The sequence below is a fragment of the Trypanosoma rangeli genome (genome assembly GCF_003719475.1).
Source record: "Trypanosoma rangeli strain AM80 chromosome Unknown Tra_15.4_contig_00380, whole genome shotgun sequence".
NCBI lineage: Eukaryota > Euglenozoa > Kinetoplastea > Trypanosomatida > Trypanosomatidae > Trypanosoma > Trypanosoma rangeli.
Window position 1 is genome coordinate 1 of NW_021706123.1, and position 14,311 is coordinate 14,311.

The 14,311-nt window shown below is 48.2% G+C and overlaps 3 protein-coding genes across 3 annotated transcripts, besides 2 other annotated features; all 3 read left to right on the top strand.

Moving 5' to 3' along the window:
* Positions 1–2: 2 nt before the first annotated feature.
* Positions 3–30: a microsatellite.
* Positions 31–383: 353 nt separating this feature from the next.
* Positions 384–407: a microsatellite.
* A 377-nt stretch (positions 408–784) lies between these two features.
* On the top strand, positions 785–9,802 carry TraAM80_08145 (cytoplasmic dynein 2 heavy chain 1; the record flags this gene model as incomplete). Its single annotated transcript, XM_029384905.1, has 1 exon — positions 785–9,802. One exon carries the CDS (start codon positions 785–787, stop codon positions 9,800–9,802), a length of 9,018 nt encoding a protein of 3,005 aa, XP_029235261.1.
* Positions 9,803–9,993: 191 nt separating this feature from the next.
* TraAM80_08146 (putative dynein heavy chain) lies at positions 9,994–10,587 on the top strand (the record flags this gene model as incomplete). The annotated part of the gene is made up of 1 exon (XM_029384906.1): positions 9,994–10,587. The coding sequence occupies one exon, from the start codon at positions 9,994–9,996 to the stop codon at positions 10,585–10,587; it is 594 nt and encodes a 197-aa protein (XP_029235262.1).
* Positions 10,588–10,627: 40 nt separating this feature from the next.
* On the top strand, positions 10,628–13,825 carry TraAM80_08147 (putative dynein heavy chain; the record flags this gene model as incomplete). Its single annotated transcript, XM_029384907.1, has 1 exon — positions 10,628–13,825. The coding sequence occupies one exon, from the start codon at positions 10,628–10,630 to the stop codon at positions 13,823–13,825; it is 3,198 nt and encodes a 1,065-aa protein (XP_029235263.1).
* Between the last annotated feature and the right edge of the window lie 486 nt (positions 13,826–14,311).

The window sequence follows — 14,311 nt, forward strand, 5'->3', positions numbered from 1 at the left end:
TAATATATATATATATATATATATATATATGTCTCTGCTGGCGTTTTTGCCTGTCGGTCTCGGTGTATGTATGCGTGTGTCTCTTGGCGTTCCGCTCACTCCGTCGCGCGCGCGATGCGTGTTGCATTAAGCAAGCTGTAGTGGGGGGCGATTCCCCGTATTATTTGTCATATTTCATTCCTTGTTTTTTTTCCTTAAACGGAAGACAATAAAATAAAATAAAAATGTATCTGGTAAATGAGCATGAATGCATGTGATGTAATGTATGCAGATGGCTGTGTTATTTATTGCCAGATTGGTTGCTTTGTGCCTCTTGCCCTTTGATCTATCGTCTGTACACCGTTCTTGAGGAAAAGATACATCCGGGAGCGGTGTCTCTTCTTCACACAGACACAGACACATACACAAATAAAAGGGGATCTGGGTGAGTGTGGGGAGAGCATCAGGAGTCTGTGCAGTACAGTACCTAAGCGTACACCCGCGGCCGCAAAGGGAGATAGGAAAAATCTGAGAGGATCAAAGAAGCAAAAAGGACAGAAACAGGATAATATTGGGTAAAAAAAAAGGAAGGGACAATAAGCAGCTGGAAAGACGATAGTGAAGAAGAGGAAAGAAAAGGGCAAAGGAAATCTTTATCCCCCTCTTTCTCTTATACATACATCAAAAAGGAACTCGGTCGGTGTAAACGAAGATTGTTTCAAATTGGTTTCACAAATTCAAAACCCTGCACCTGCAGCGGAGGCTACAACCATACCCGCAGTGTTATTGTTCTCGTTCTTGTGTGATGGGGTGCGTGGGACTTGTAGCGGTGGAGTCGCAGTTGCTTAGTGTGGCGCAGCGGCATCTCCAGGCGACTTTTGGCACCGCACATGTTACTCGTGTCGACGATTGTGTCTTGTTTGAGTTTTCCCCGCTCGGCGATGGCGAGGAGAATCGTCTGGAGGATGAGGTGCAGAGGCTCTTCACGGCACTTGTGCGTGAAGTGACCGGCCGGACGAGCCTTCGCTTTATCGGCGAGGATGATGAAACGGATGTTGCCTCACTAAAGGCGCACGCCGTGACATTCGGAAAGTTTATGGCCGACGCTGTCGAAGTAGACTCATTGCCGGGGGCGTTGGAATCGCTGCCAAGTCAACCGCAGGTATGTGAGATGCTTGAAATGCTCTACACAGATGTGGTTGGGGATGTGGAGAAGGGGGCACAGCTTGTAACACAATTTCCTAAGCTGATGTGCCCCACTGGCACACGGTGGGACATTATTCTCGCAAAGTCAGTTTGTATACAAGTTTATTCCAGGACGGAAACGAAACTGATGCCAAATTCGATGGAGGAGGTGCTGAATGCATCGATGATTTCAGAATCCATGTCAGTTACAACACGGCCACCACAAGGTTTATTAATGACGGTGTGGATAGATTTACGGGTTTTAGCGAATGCCATCTCTTCCTATTCAACCGCACCGATTGAGAGTGAACTTCCGTCTCAGTGGCGCATGAAATTATTTACGTTACTTGAGGCGTCAGAGGTGCTGCAGCTGGTGCATGATTCCCTCCGTTTTTATTGGAACCGTAACCCGCGGAACGAGCGCACAAAGGTGAATGCCACCTCTCTGTTATACATTGTGTCAGGTGATCTTCGTGGATACATCCAGGGGCAAATTATGCTCGAGAGCTCCGACTGGCGTGGGCCTTGGCGCATGAACTTGGAGCACCTTGAGAAGGCGCTGGCGTTGATCACGCAGTGGAAAAAGATAACGCATACGCTTCTCAAGGAGGAGTGGGTAGACTGGGATGGAGGCAAGTTTCAGGATAAGACACTTGAAAAGTTCTTTGGACGCCTTCGAGACGTTGTCTACATACGACAGCTGATAGCAAGTGCGTCGAAACTTACCCAGGGAAAGATGGAGAACACCATTGCACCGGAGATTATTTTCGAGGGGGAAAGCCTTACGGACAGTAAGCGAACACCCGATGAGCGGTGGGTAGAGTGCAGAGAAAAGTTTGAAAAGGAATTTTCATTCCTGGAAGACAACTTACGAGGGCGTGTGAGGCAATTGTTCGCCAGCCAGCAGCAAGAATCCAATGGTTTGATTCGTTTGCTGCAGCAGCATCGAGAACTGCTTCGGAGGGAAAGCATTCAGAGTGGTATCCCAAAGGAGCTGGAGGCTGTGAGAGAGTTTTTAATTCAACAAATAGGAAATGTGCGTGGTCGCTATGAGAACAGCAAGCGTCGAGCCACAACAGATCTCCAAACGTTACGGTTACTGAAGAGCTGTCAGGCAGAGTGCGCGGAGGTGCCGGAGACCGCGGCAAAATTGTTTGGGCCCTCAGAAAACCTTGAGAAAGTGCTCGAGTCGGCACGTGCCCTTATGCAGGAGACACAGGAAGGTGAGCAAGATGTGCTGGCCTCGTGGAAGCAAACGATGGAGGCACAGTGTAAGAAAGTTATGGATCTTCCAGACGCGGTTGTCATTCATGGGGTTAGTAATGATTATATCGTGTGTACGTTGCACGCGTCAGTTAAGCAACTCCTTCAGGAATATCACAATCTGCGCAGTTTGTGGGGTGGTGGCGATGACCCCAACAAAATGGCTGTGGATGCTGAGGAGAACACGGATGGAAGACGACGAGGCAGCAATGTCAGCAACGGCAGCAACAGCAGCAGGAATGAGAATACCACTCCTCGTCATACCAACAACTTCAACGGGAGGATCCCGGGTGACATGAAGTCATTACTTAGTGAAGAGGTGGTACGTACAATTAATTTGTGCGAACGACTTATGAAAGTCGCGACACGGACGATGCAAATAGTGAGTAACTACAACACCGTACAACGGCAAATGCTGCACTGCACCCGCCCGATATTGGACACTGCGTCAACACATGTGCGGGCACATGTTTTTTACGGAGGCACAGAGAGTCGTGTCATTCCGCTTGCCAACTATCATGAACTGGATGCAATTAACACGCGGTTTCAAAACGCCGTGGGGGCTCTCAGTAACGACAATCGAAGCATTCGCCGGTTCCACTGCGATTTTATTAGTCAAGTGATTGCACTCCATAATGTTGACCTTGCACGACACATGGATCAGTGGCGAAGCGCCGTGGATGGCATGCGAACCTCCTTTGTGGAATTCCTTAACACTCACCGCTTTGCCAATTATAACACCTGGCGGCGACACCTTGACGCTCAAATTTACAAGGCGCTGGAGCACCAATATCAACGAGGCTTAGAAACCTTGCATGAGAAGATGGATGAATTTAAGGTGGAACTTGTCTTCAAGCAAGGTCAAGTGCATTTTAAACCGACCTTAGAGGCGATGCGAGAGGCGTATTACGTTAAATTGCGAGAGTTTGTGGGTGTGCCGCTACGATTTCGTGGATTACAACAAAAACGGGAAGCTGGTGGGTCATACGAAATGTATGAAATTATGCCACTTGTGAATAAGGATCGCCTTGTCACTGTTCACCTCAAGGCGTTGGACCTGTTTGCAAAACTTGCCCGCCTGCGGAAGGCACTTCAGGCTCATATGGTGGTTGGAGCATGTGGTGTCAACGGTGCCCCAGACATTGACACGGTGGTGGAGGAGTTCTGCAAAACTCTGTCGCACTTTGTGGACGGTTTTAGGATTGTCAAGGAGCAGGCACAAAAGCTTCAGTGTATTGAAAACAGCATAAAGGTAGACTGCTTTACGGTAAGCGCTATTCCTGCGAAGGCGAGCATGGAGGAACAGCTTCATCGTCTTGAGGAGTCGTTGCTGAATGCGATGCGTAAGAAGATACGTAAATCTTTGGTAGAGGTTGATGACTTTGTGTTTAATGCCTCTAACATCATCACGCGGCAACCCACAACGATGGATGAGGTGGGGCTGGCAAATAAGGCGTACTTTGAGTTTGTGGAAACCATGCCATCTTACCAGGTGAAGTTCACAGAGGTGGAGGAGATGAACCGCGTGCTTCGTCAGCAGTCTGGCAGGGCAATCGACGTCAGCGCCACAAAATCGCGTTGGGAACATTTATCGGAGGCAATGGCGTCGCACCACAAAATCATTGATGCTTCCGTGTCAAAGATGCGGGTCTCATTGGACAGTATGATTCAAAAACATCTTAAGGATGGTCAACGCTTTACAAACAAGTGGGAGAGGCAGAAACACCAACTGATCGTTGCCTTCAAGGAGAACAAGATGGAACTCATTAACAAGACATTGGCCACCCTGAAGGATGAGTTTCAGGAGCTGGAGGAGTTGAAGGTGCAAGGACGTGATCTTGAGTCTAAGTGTGAGTACTTTAAACTCCCACCCCCCAACTTTTACCAGATTGCGCTCACTGTGGAGGATGTGACAGAAACAGCTGCCATGTGGGAACTTTACGAAAACTTTAGGGAAAACCTACATGTACTACGCAAAGAAGACTGGCTGACGTTTCGCTCCCACATATACTTATTTGAGGACATCATTAAAGAGTGGCGAGCCAAGCTCTCGGCAGAAGATATCCCCAAAAACGACAGCAGTGTGAGCGGTGTTATTGTTGATTACCTGGATAACCTACTTAAGGAGTGGTCCACGCTTCTTCCCCTCCTACGCTTTGTGCGTGGTGAGGGCATGATGACGGAACACTGGAACGAAATGTTCCGTTTACTCGGGATTGAAAAGGGTATGAAGAGCTCGGAACTCACCTTTGGCGACATTCTTGACCACTACAAGCAGATCATCGCCAAAGAAGCTGAGCTGAAGCAACTACACGTAAGAGCCCAAGGTGAGGTCCAGATACGTTCCGCCTTGCAAGATATGCGGGTCTGGGCGTTGGAGGCGGTTTTTACGCTTATGACTCCCACGGATGCATCGATGCCTGAGGAGGTGAAACTCATCACGGAATGGAAGGATACGTTGACTCAAGTAAGCGACAACCAGGCCCTCATTAATTCGCTTAAAGACAGTCCCTTCTTTCCTCACTTTGCGGATGAGGTTTCTGGCTGGGAAATGAAGCTTGCAGCCCTCGCCGAGACACTAGGTCTGATGAACACCATTCAACGAAAATGGACATATCTTGAGCCTCTCTTTGCTCGTGGTGCCCTGCCACAGGAGCAAGCCAGGTTTAGGCGAGTGGATAAAGAGTTTGTGGCCATTATGCGAGAGGTAGAGGCGGATCCACGTGTGATGAGCATTGGCTCTCAAACCGACATTGTGGATCGCTTGAAGAGTATTTTGGAGCAAATTGAACGCTGTCAAAAGTCTTTGATAGAGTTTTTGGAGGCAAAGCGTGAGCGATTTCCACGCTTCTACTTTATCAGCGATGAAGACATGTTGGAGATTCTTGGACACGGCAAAAACCCCTCTGTGATTCAAACACACCTAAAGAAGCTTTTTATGGGCATCCACTCCGTCGTGTTTAGTGTCGATGAGAAGGCGATTACGCATATGGTCTCTGCAGACAGGGAGGAAGTACAACTTGTGGAGCAAATATCGATAGCTGACGATGACGATGTGGAAAAGTGGTTGTGCCCTTTGGATGCTCAAATGCGAGAAACATTGCGGAGTCGTCTTATAAATTGTGTAAAGGTCGAAGATGTGGCGGCGCCAATCGTGATGGATGTGTTTCCATCACAGATTCTTCAGGTGGCACAACAAGTGCAGTTTACGGCGGTTGTAGAGGAAGCAATTGAGTCGGGGACACTTGCCAAATTGGTTAAGGGCTTTCGGAGTAGACTCGCTAGTCTGACGGAAGTCTTTAGAGGGGAGAATCAGGTGCTCACGCTTAAAGTTAAGTCTCTTATTCTTGATGTGATTCACAACATTGAAATTGTGGATCTACTACACACAAAGGGTGTCCGTTCACTAGACTCGTGGTGGTGGCAGAAGCAGTTGAGATATTACATGCCGGACGGTTCCCGGTGTGTTGTCGCCATGATGGATACGACGTTTTTGTACACCTACGAATACCAAGGCAACGCTCCAAAACTGGTGCATACTCCCTTGATAGACAAGTGTTATTTGGTGCTTACAAAAGGCATGGGACTCGGCTATGGCGGTAACCCGTACGGACCTGCTGGCACAGGTAAGACAGAATCAGTCAAGGCACTTGGATCTGCTTTAGGGAGACAGGTTCTTGTCTTTAACTGTGATGAGGGCATTGATTTCAAAGCTATGGGTCGGATTTTCATTGGCATCGTAACCTGTGGGGCATGGGGCTGCTTTGATGAATTTAACCGTCTCAAAATAGATCAATTATCCGCGCTTTCGCAAATGATTCAAGTGATTCAAGAGGCACTGAAGAACCGTGAGCCCTCATGTACGTTGCTTCATCGTTCCATTCAAGTGAATGAAAACGCCGGTATTTTTGTTACGCTTAACCCCACTGGGAAGGGGTACGGTGGGCGAACAAAACTGCCGGATAACTTGAAGCAGCTTTTTCGTGAGGTGGCTATGAGTGTGCCAGACAATGAGTTGATCACCGCCACATTGTTGTTTTCCGAGGGTTTTAATCATGCCAGACCTCTTTCCAAAAAGATTGTGGAACTTTACCGCCTTTGTGAGCAGCTACTGACGAAGCAGCAACACTATGATTGGGGGTTGCGTTCCCTTAAGGCTGTGTTGTGTCTGGCGGGGACCCTAATGCATACATGGAAGGAGGAAAATCAAGGGAAAGAAACCAACGAAGAGGAGGAGGCAGAACTTATTTTACAGGCTTTAAATACCAATACGCTGAGCAAGCTTACCCCGGATGATGCAAATTTGTTTAAAGGAATAATGGCAGACATGTTTCCTGGGGTTACGTCTCGTGAACTCACACATGGTGAACTTCATTCAGCTGTTGAAGAGGCCGTACAAACGTTGGGACTGCAACTTATCCCGGCACAGATAAGCAAGGTGCTGCAGCTACACGAAGCTTTGAAGCAGCGCATGGGTGTGGTGTTAGTTGGACCAAGTGGCAGTGGCAAGAGTACCTTGCTGCATGTTCTTCGAAAAGCATTACAAATTCTTCATATTGAGGTACCTCTTTACGCTATGAATCCGAAGGCGGTTTCGCGTCACCAGCTTCTTGGATATATGGACCCAGACACACGAGAATGGTACGATGGCGTGCTTTCCGCTGCTGCACGAGAGGTGGTGAGGTGTCCTAAAGAGCATCGACCTTGGATCTTGTGCGATGGCGACATTGACCCAGAATGGGTTGAGTCGTTGAACTCTGTGTTGGATGATAACAAGCTGCTTACCCTTCCAAATGGTGTTCGCATTCAATTTGGAAGAAACGTGAACTTTATTTTTGAAACTCACAGTTTAGCGTATGCGTCACCTGCCACTGTCTCCCGCATGGGTGTGATTTTGTGTTCCGCCAAGGATGTCAGCCTTGAATGTGTAGTGCAGTCGTTTTTAGGGAAACAAACACCTGAATGCAGGGAAATTTTGGGTCCTCTTATTAAGAGATACGCTATTCCGGCTGTGGAGAAGGCTTTAGAGTTGGGCGCTCTTATTTTACCTACTACGCCTCTAGGCATGATCAACTGCTGTCTTGCACATGTGTTGCACACTATTAACGAGAAGGATTTTGTTTTCGTCCTTATGCGAGGTTTGTGTGGGATGCTGCATCCACAGGGTGCTAATCAGATCTCTGCCATGTTGTACGAACTTAGCCAACTAAGCCCCATTTCCAGCAAACACCCTTTTGATACGTTTTACGATCGTGAGAATAAACGGATTGCTGAGTTCACTGCTGATCTGCGCGTCGATGGCTCTTCTGATGCGCTTTTCAGCACAGAGGCTGTGATTTACACCACGGATGTGCAGCGCCTCTTGATGATGCTTGAACCACTTGTGGATGACGCCAACTTCCGGCCATTCTTTCTTATCGGGCATGAGGGTTGCGGAAAGAGTATCATCCTACGACAATGCTTTTTGCGATACCCCGGCATAAAGACGACTGTACTTCACTGCAGCGCGCAAACCACATCAATTCATCTTATACAGAAGCTAGAACAGCTATGCACCCTTTCCAGTATTAATGCAGGCCATGTCTACCGACCAAAGGAGGGTGAACGACTCGTAGTGATTTTGAAGAATGTGAATCTTCCTAAGCCGGATAAGTATGGCACAGTAGAACTCCATGCATTTTTATTACAATTAATTGTGTATCATGGCTTCTATAACAATGATTTGGAATGGATCGGTGTTGAAAAGATTCAGTTTGTAGCCAGTATGAACCCTACGACCTCCGCAGGTCGCTATGAGGTTTCACCGCGTCTTTTGGCTAGCGTGTGTATCGTATCCATGTCATACCCTTCACGTTCCAGTCTTTCACAAATTTATACAGCGTACTTCTCATTGCTATTGAAAAACACAGTTATTGGTAGTGGAACAGAGTGCAATGATGGCAGTGGTTTGGCAAAGTTCTTGATTAGTGTCTATGAACGAATTCGACGTCGCTTTGGGGGGGAGGAATATGCCCACTGTTTGTTTTCGCCACGCAGCATCACTAATTGTGTCACCAATCTGTTGATGTATGCAATTGATTCTCAAACGACAACTCTGCCTGCGGCCCTAGCGCATGAATGCGTTTGCATTTTTGCGGACTGCCTTTCCCGGACAGATGATCGACGGCGTGCGGAAAAAATTATTTCTGATGTACTTGCAACCATCGGTTATTCGATGCCGTCGAAAGAAGAGACAAATCCTATTATGTTTGTCTCATGGTTCAGCGAGGTGGATGAGCGTGGGGTAAGGCCGCTTAAAGGGGTTCCGTATGAAATGATTGCGGCTGAGGTGAACCGGGCTTTGGTGAAGTACGGTCGCGAATTCAGGGATCTCAATGTGCATATCATCCCTGAGTCACTCGCATGGATCACACGCATTGATCGTGTCTTAGCACGTCCTATCGGTCACCTTATTCTCGTCGGTCGACCTGGTGTTGGCCGCCGCAACTCGGTGCACCTTGCAGCGTATATGCTGCGCATGCAGATTGTGACGCTGAACATGATACAAGGATATGGTGTTAAAAACTTCCGGAGTGACATACGACAGTTTGTGCAGCGGGCTACGACACAAAATGAGCGTCTGGTGCTTTTGCTGGATGATCATAACATTGTGGATGAGAGTTTTGTTGAAATGATCAATAGCTTTGTAAGCAGTGGCGATATTCCTGGTCTGTTTACGCCAGAAGAACTGGAGACGATGTTTACTTCGCTGCGGGAAGATGCGTCCAGTGATGGGTATATTGGGAATATGTATGCATACTTTTTGATGCGTCTGCGCCGCAATCTACGTCTCGTATTGACCATGGACAGTCATGACGCTCTCTTCCTTGTGCGTCTACAGTCCAACCCAGGGTTGCTCAGCAATTGTGATTTGCTTTGGATGGGGACATGGAGCAAAGATGCTGCGCAGACAATCTGCAAGGAACGCCTGAAAAGTATTATCAAGAGCATTGAAGCAGATCCAGCCAATAAAGGTTTTCAGCTGCATCGTGAGCTTTTTGCAGTGCATGAAACATTTGGAAACGAGGCCACTCCAGGACGATTTCAGGTGTTCATGGATACGTATGAAAAAATTTTGCTAAGTAAGAGTCAGAACAGTGGTGCAGATATTAAGCGTCTGGAGGCGGGTCTTGCAAAGTTGCATGAGGCAGAAGGGAATGTAGATGGGATTCGACGCGACGTCACGCGCAAAAAGGAAGAGGTGGAGGCGATGCAGCGCGAAGCCGACAACGCCCTGACAGAGATCCAGAAGAAGATGGAGAGTCCAAGGAGCAGAGGGACAATGCGCAAGAGTTACAGGAGAGACTTAAGGAGGAGCATGAAGAGATTGTGGTGAAGCGGCAAAAGGTAGAAGATGAATTGAGTGGAATCAAACCCTTACTGGAGGCGGCACGTGAGGCGGTGAGTTCGATTCGCAGCGAGCAACTCAATGAGATTCGCTCTCTTAAGGCACCACCGGAGCCGGTGCGAGATGTGCTTGAGGGCGTCCTCGCTCTTCTTGGCGTTACAGACGTGTCATGGCAGTCGATGCGAAAATTCCTTGGGGAACGTGGGGCGAAGGAGCGTATTCTTGATTTTGACACTGGAAAAGTGACGTCAGCAATACGTGAGAATGTGGGTCGACTGCTGCATCAAAAGGCGGCGTCATTCAGACCGGAGGTGATTCACCGCGCCTCGGTTGCTGCGGCGCCAATGGCAGCCTGGGTGAGGGCCATGGTCGACTACTCCACCATTCTTGATAGCATATCCCCGCTCAACTGTCAACTGCAGCTGCTCGAGAAGAATCAGAGGGAGGGCGAAGAGCAGCTGCGTGCATTGAAGAAGAAGCTAAAGCAGATTGACGCAGCTGTTGAAGATCTGCGACAGGAGTTCTCACAGAAGTGTAAGGAGGCTGAGCGATTGAAGGATATCCTTGCAAAGGCTGAGAATGAACTTTCGAAGGCGTGTGATTTGCTTGCGAAGCTTAGCAGTGAAAAGACACGTTGGGCGCAAGATACAGAGAAAATTGAAACAAGTAATCGTTTACTGCCCAAGTGGACACTTGTTTCGGCTGCATTCATGACTTATATTGCAAAAGAAACCGAAGATGTGCGTCAACAGTATTTTAAAAAAGTGGTCTGACCGCCTAAACTTTCCATCCGTTGTGACAGTGACCGGATTCATGCGCAGTGAAAGTGATTTGCTGCAGTGGAAGAGCGAGGGTCTACCAAGAGATGATCTCAGTCAGGAGAATGCCATCGCCATGCTAGATGCGGCGCAGACGCCGCTTGTCGTTGACCCGGCAAATCAGGCGATTGAGTGGGTAAAGACACACTTCAGGAACAACAACGTCGTCACGGAGATCACATCCGTGCATGATGAACGCTTTGCCCATACACTAGAGCTCGCAGTACGGTTTGGAAAAACCCTTCTTGTGGTAGACGTAGATGGAATTGAGCCCATTTTGTATCCTCTGCTGCGACGAGAGCTTCTCTCAACAGGAGCCAAACGTGTTGTACAGGTTGGTAGCAAACAAGTAGATTGGCAAGACACATTCCGTATTATGCTCTTTACACGGCGCACAGATCTTGCCCTCCCTCCAGGTGCCGCGGCGTTGGTGTTGGAAGTAAACTTTTCAGTCACACGGTTCGGTCTTGAGAATCAGCTTCTGGGGGTGATAATTCAACATGAGCGCCCCGAACTTGAACAGCAGCGTGTGGAGTTGTTGAAACGGGAAGAGAATCTCAAACTAGAACTTGGCAAGCTTGAGGATAGACTACTAAATGACCTTGCAAGTTCACATGGAAATTTGTTGGAGAATGCAGCTCTGATTGGGGCTCTCAATGATGTGAAGATGCAGGCGTCGAGTATTACGGAAGCACTACAACAGTCCCATTCGCTTCAGATGGAGCTGGACGAGAAACGTAACGTGTACCGTCCATTTGCTGGTAAGGGAGCCACTATTTTCTTCCTTGTGAGGGATCTTGAGAAAATGAATCGCATGTATCATTTTGGACTCAGCGACTTTATCGATTTGTTTGTTGAGTGCCTGCATGCATACAGCGGAGACTCAGATGTGGAGTCTAAAATAAAATTGCTTACCCTCAGCTTTGCGCAGAAGTGTTTCTTTCACGTCAGCGTAGGTCTTTTAAAAAGTGACCGACTTGTATTTGGAATGCATTTGCTACAAGGTTTCTTTCCAGACGAATTTCCTCCGTCGTTGTGGAATGTGTTTATTGGTGTTGCGGCTGCCACGACTAGTACTCCGACCACTAATGCAACCAGCAGTAATGGTGAGGTAACTCATGGTGGCAATGCGGAATTCCCTACATGGGCTCCAGCGACATCACAGACGAAGTTTGTCACTATAACAGCTGATGAGCTTGCCGCAGGGCAGGTGCAAAAGTGGCAACTAGGCGACAGCGAACGGTGGAGCAAATGGATGCTGGAAAGTTCACCCGAGGAAAGTCTTGCGAAAGATGCGAGTCTTACGTTAATGGATCAACTCCTTATTATTAGTACCTTTCGGCCAGATCGCTTGTTTGATTTCATGCATTATATCATTGTGAAACTCTTAAAACTTGACACACTTGTACCCGTCACATCACTGGAAGAAACCCTCAGTTGTGGCAAGGCTACTAGGCCCCTTATTCTCATCACTTCCAGGGGGGCAGATCCAAGTTTGGAGATTCAAGACATTGCATTACGTGTGGTGGGAAAAGGACGCTTTACGCAGATTGCTTTGGGGGGTGGACAAACCGAAGATGCCATGCTGCAACTTCATCGATGTGCCGCACAGGGAGACTGGCTCTTCTTGAAAAATCTGCATCTTGTACTGGACTGGGCATTGATACTTGAGAAGGAATTGTGCGCTATGCCTATCCCCAACGCAGGGTTTCGCCTTATAATTACAACGGAACCACATGATTTCTTTCCCGTCGTCTTGCTACGTATGTCATCAAAGGTGACGATAGAGGCACCTCCAGGCATGAAGCAAAATCTTTTGCAATCCTACACGACGTGGGATGAAGCTTTTCTGCAAGGCAAAACAAAGACGACGTCTCAAGTGCTGTTTGGCTTGGCCTGGTTTCACGCTCTTCTGCAGGAACGGAGGAGTTATGTTCCACAGGGCTGGGTGAAATTCTACGAGTTTTCTTCCACTGATCTAAAGTCTGCAGCGGATGTGCTTTGTACCTTCTCGCGTGATAAGGTGGACTGGACGACGGCACGTGGACTACTACAAGATTGCATTTACGGTGGACGTTTAGAAAACTCGCACGATGAGCGTGTTCTGGAACTGCTTGTCTCTAGAATATTTAACGATAACACCCTTGTGAGGTGCCAACAGTCGTTGTATGATGGCATGCATGTACCCGCCACAAACGTGCATAGGGCAGTTGTGCAATTTATTCGCGAGCACCTTCCTGACGCAGATGCTCCGTCTATACTGAGTCTTCCCGATAACGCTGATCGTGCCGTGAAGGAGCAATTTGCTGTGTACCTGCGAGAAAATTTACGCTCCTTCTCGCATCTTGCACACGTCAACGCTTCAGCAACCGAGGCATGGCGAACGCTTCTTACCCCCGTTTTGGAGCTGTGGGCAACTAATGGTTTGGAGCCCGAAGGAAGCGTGGTTCCTGTTTCACCCGGCGACAATAATAAGAATCCAATGACTGTTTTCTTCATGAGCGAATTGGAACTGTTGTCAGGCATCGTCTCGAGTCTTGCAGCGACCTTTGCTGATTTATGCTGCGTTGTGGAGGGCACACTCATTCCGTCACTGGAGCTGCGCAGGGAGGGGACGGAGCTCATCGGCGGCCGGGTGCCGGACAGATGGTTGGATCTTATGGATGGGCCTAAAGATGTGAAGCTGTGGCTTGCCCTCTTGCGTCGACGGAGAGATACGATGATGGAATACGTAAAACTTCCCTTCTCTCCATCGTCAACACCATTTGACTTGATGGACTTTCTGCGGCCCCAAACATTTCTAAATGCCTTGCGGTTGTACACTGTGCGTACAAGCAATGATTCACTCGTCGAGTTGAGGCTAGTGGCCGCACCTGTCGGCGGTGTTGCGGACGGGGTTGGCATTGGTGTCATACTTAAAGGGAAGTCCATTCATCTTCAAGGAGCGTTGCTGGATGCACATGGCGTGGTGTCGTTGGCATCCGCATGCTCACCGTCCTCAACGTTGTTGAAATGTGATCTGCGGGCTGTGTGGGTGAGCACGCGGCAGGCCAACGACATGGTGGCTAGCATTCCCATTTACACGAACGCCGAGCGCACCACAACTATTATGGACCTCTCTGTTCGTTGCGACGCTGACGTTGCGGAAAAACTGCTCCTGGGCGGAGTGGCGGCGTTTCTTATGTATGCGTAGAAGTGCATGGAAAAAAAAAAGATATATATGTAGAGAGGGAGGGAGAGAAATAAATAAAGTGGGAAACGGAGCGTGAAGGGGTGAAAGGGGGGGAAGGGGGACGCGCATAGGCCGTCTTCTGATGTAGATGGAACATTTCTTTTTTCCACCATTGTATTTTTTTTTTATTTGTTCGATTTGTTGTTGCCTCCAATTTGCGAAATCATGTAGATGCATAACTGCGTCGCTTGTGGAGAATAATTTTGCAAGAGGCACCGGTTTGTGTGGTATCATCATGGAAGTGTGCATTTGTGGGACGAGATAAACTTGGGCTCTCGACTGTCTGTTGCTCTCTTTCAGTTTGGATTGTCCCCACCCACCCTCCAACTGCATCCGTTATGTGGATAAAAGAATGGATACTTTTTTTTTTTTTGCCGCATGGTGTAGTATTTAAAATAAGTGTGGAGAAGTGAGGTGAGAACAAAAACAAACAAACTGTTTTGACAC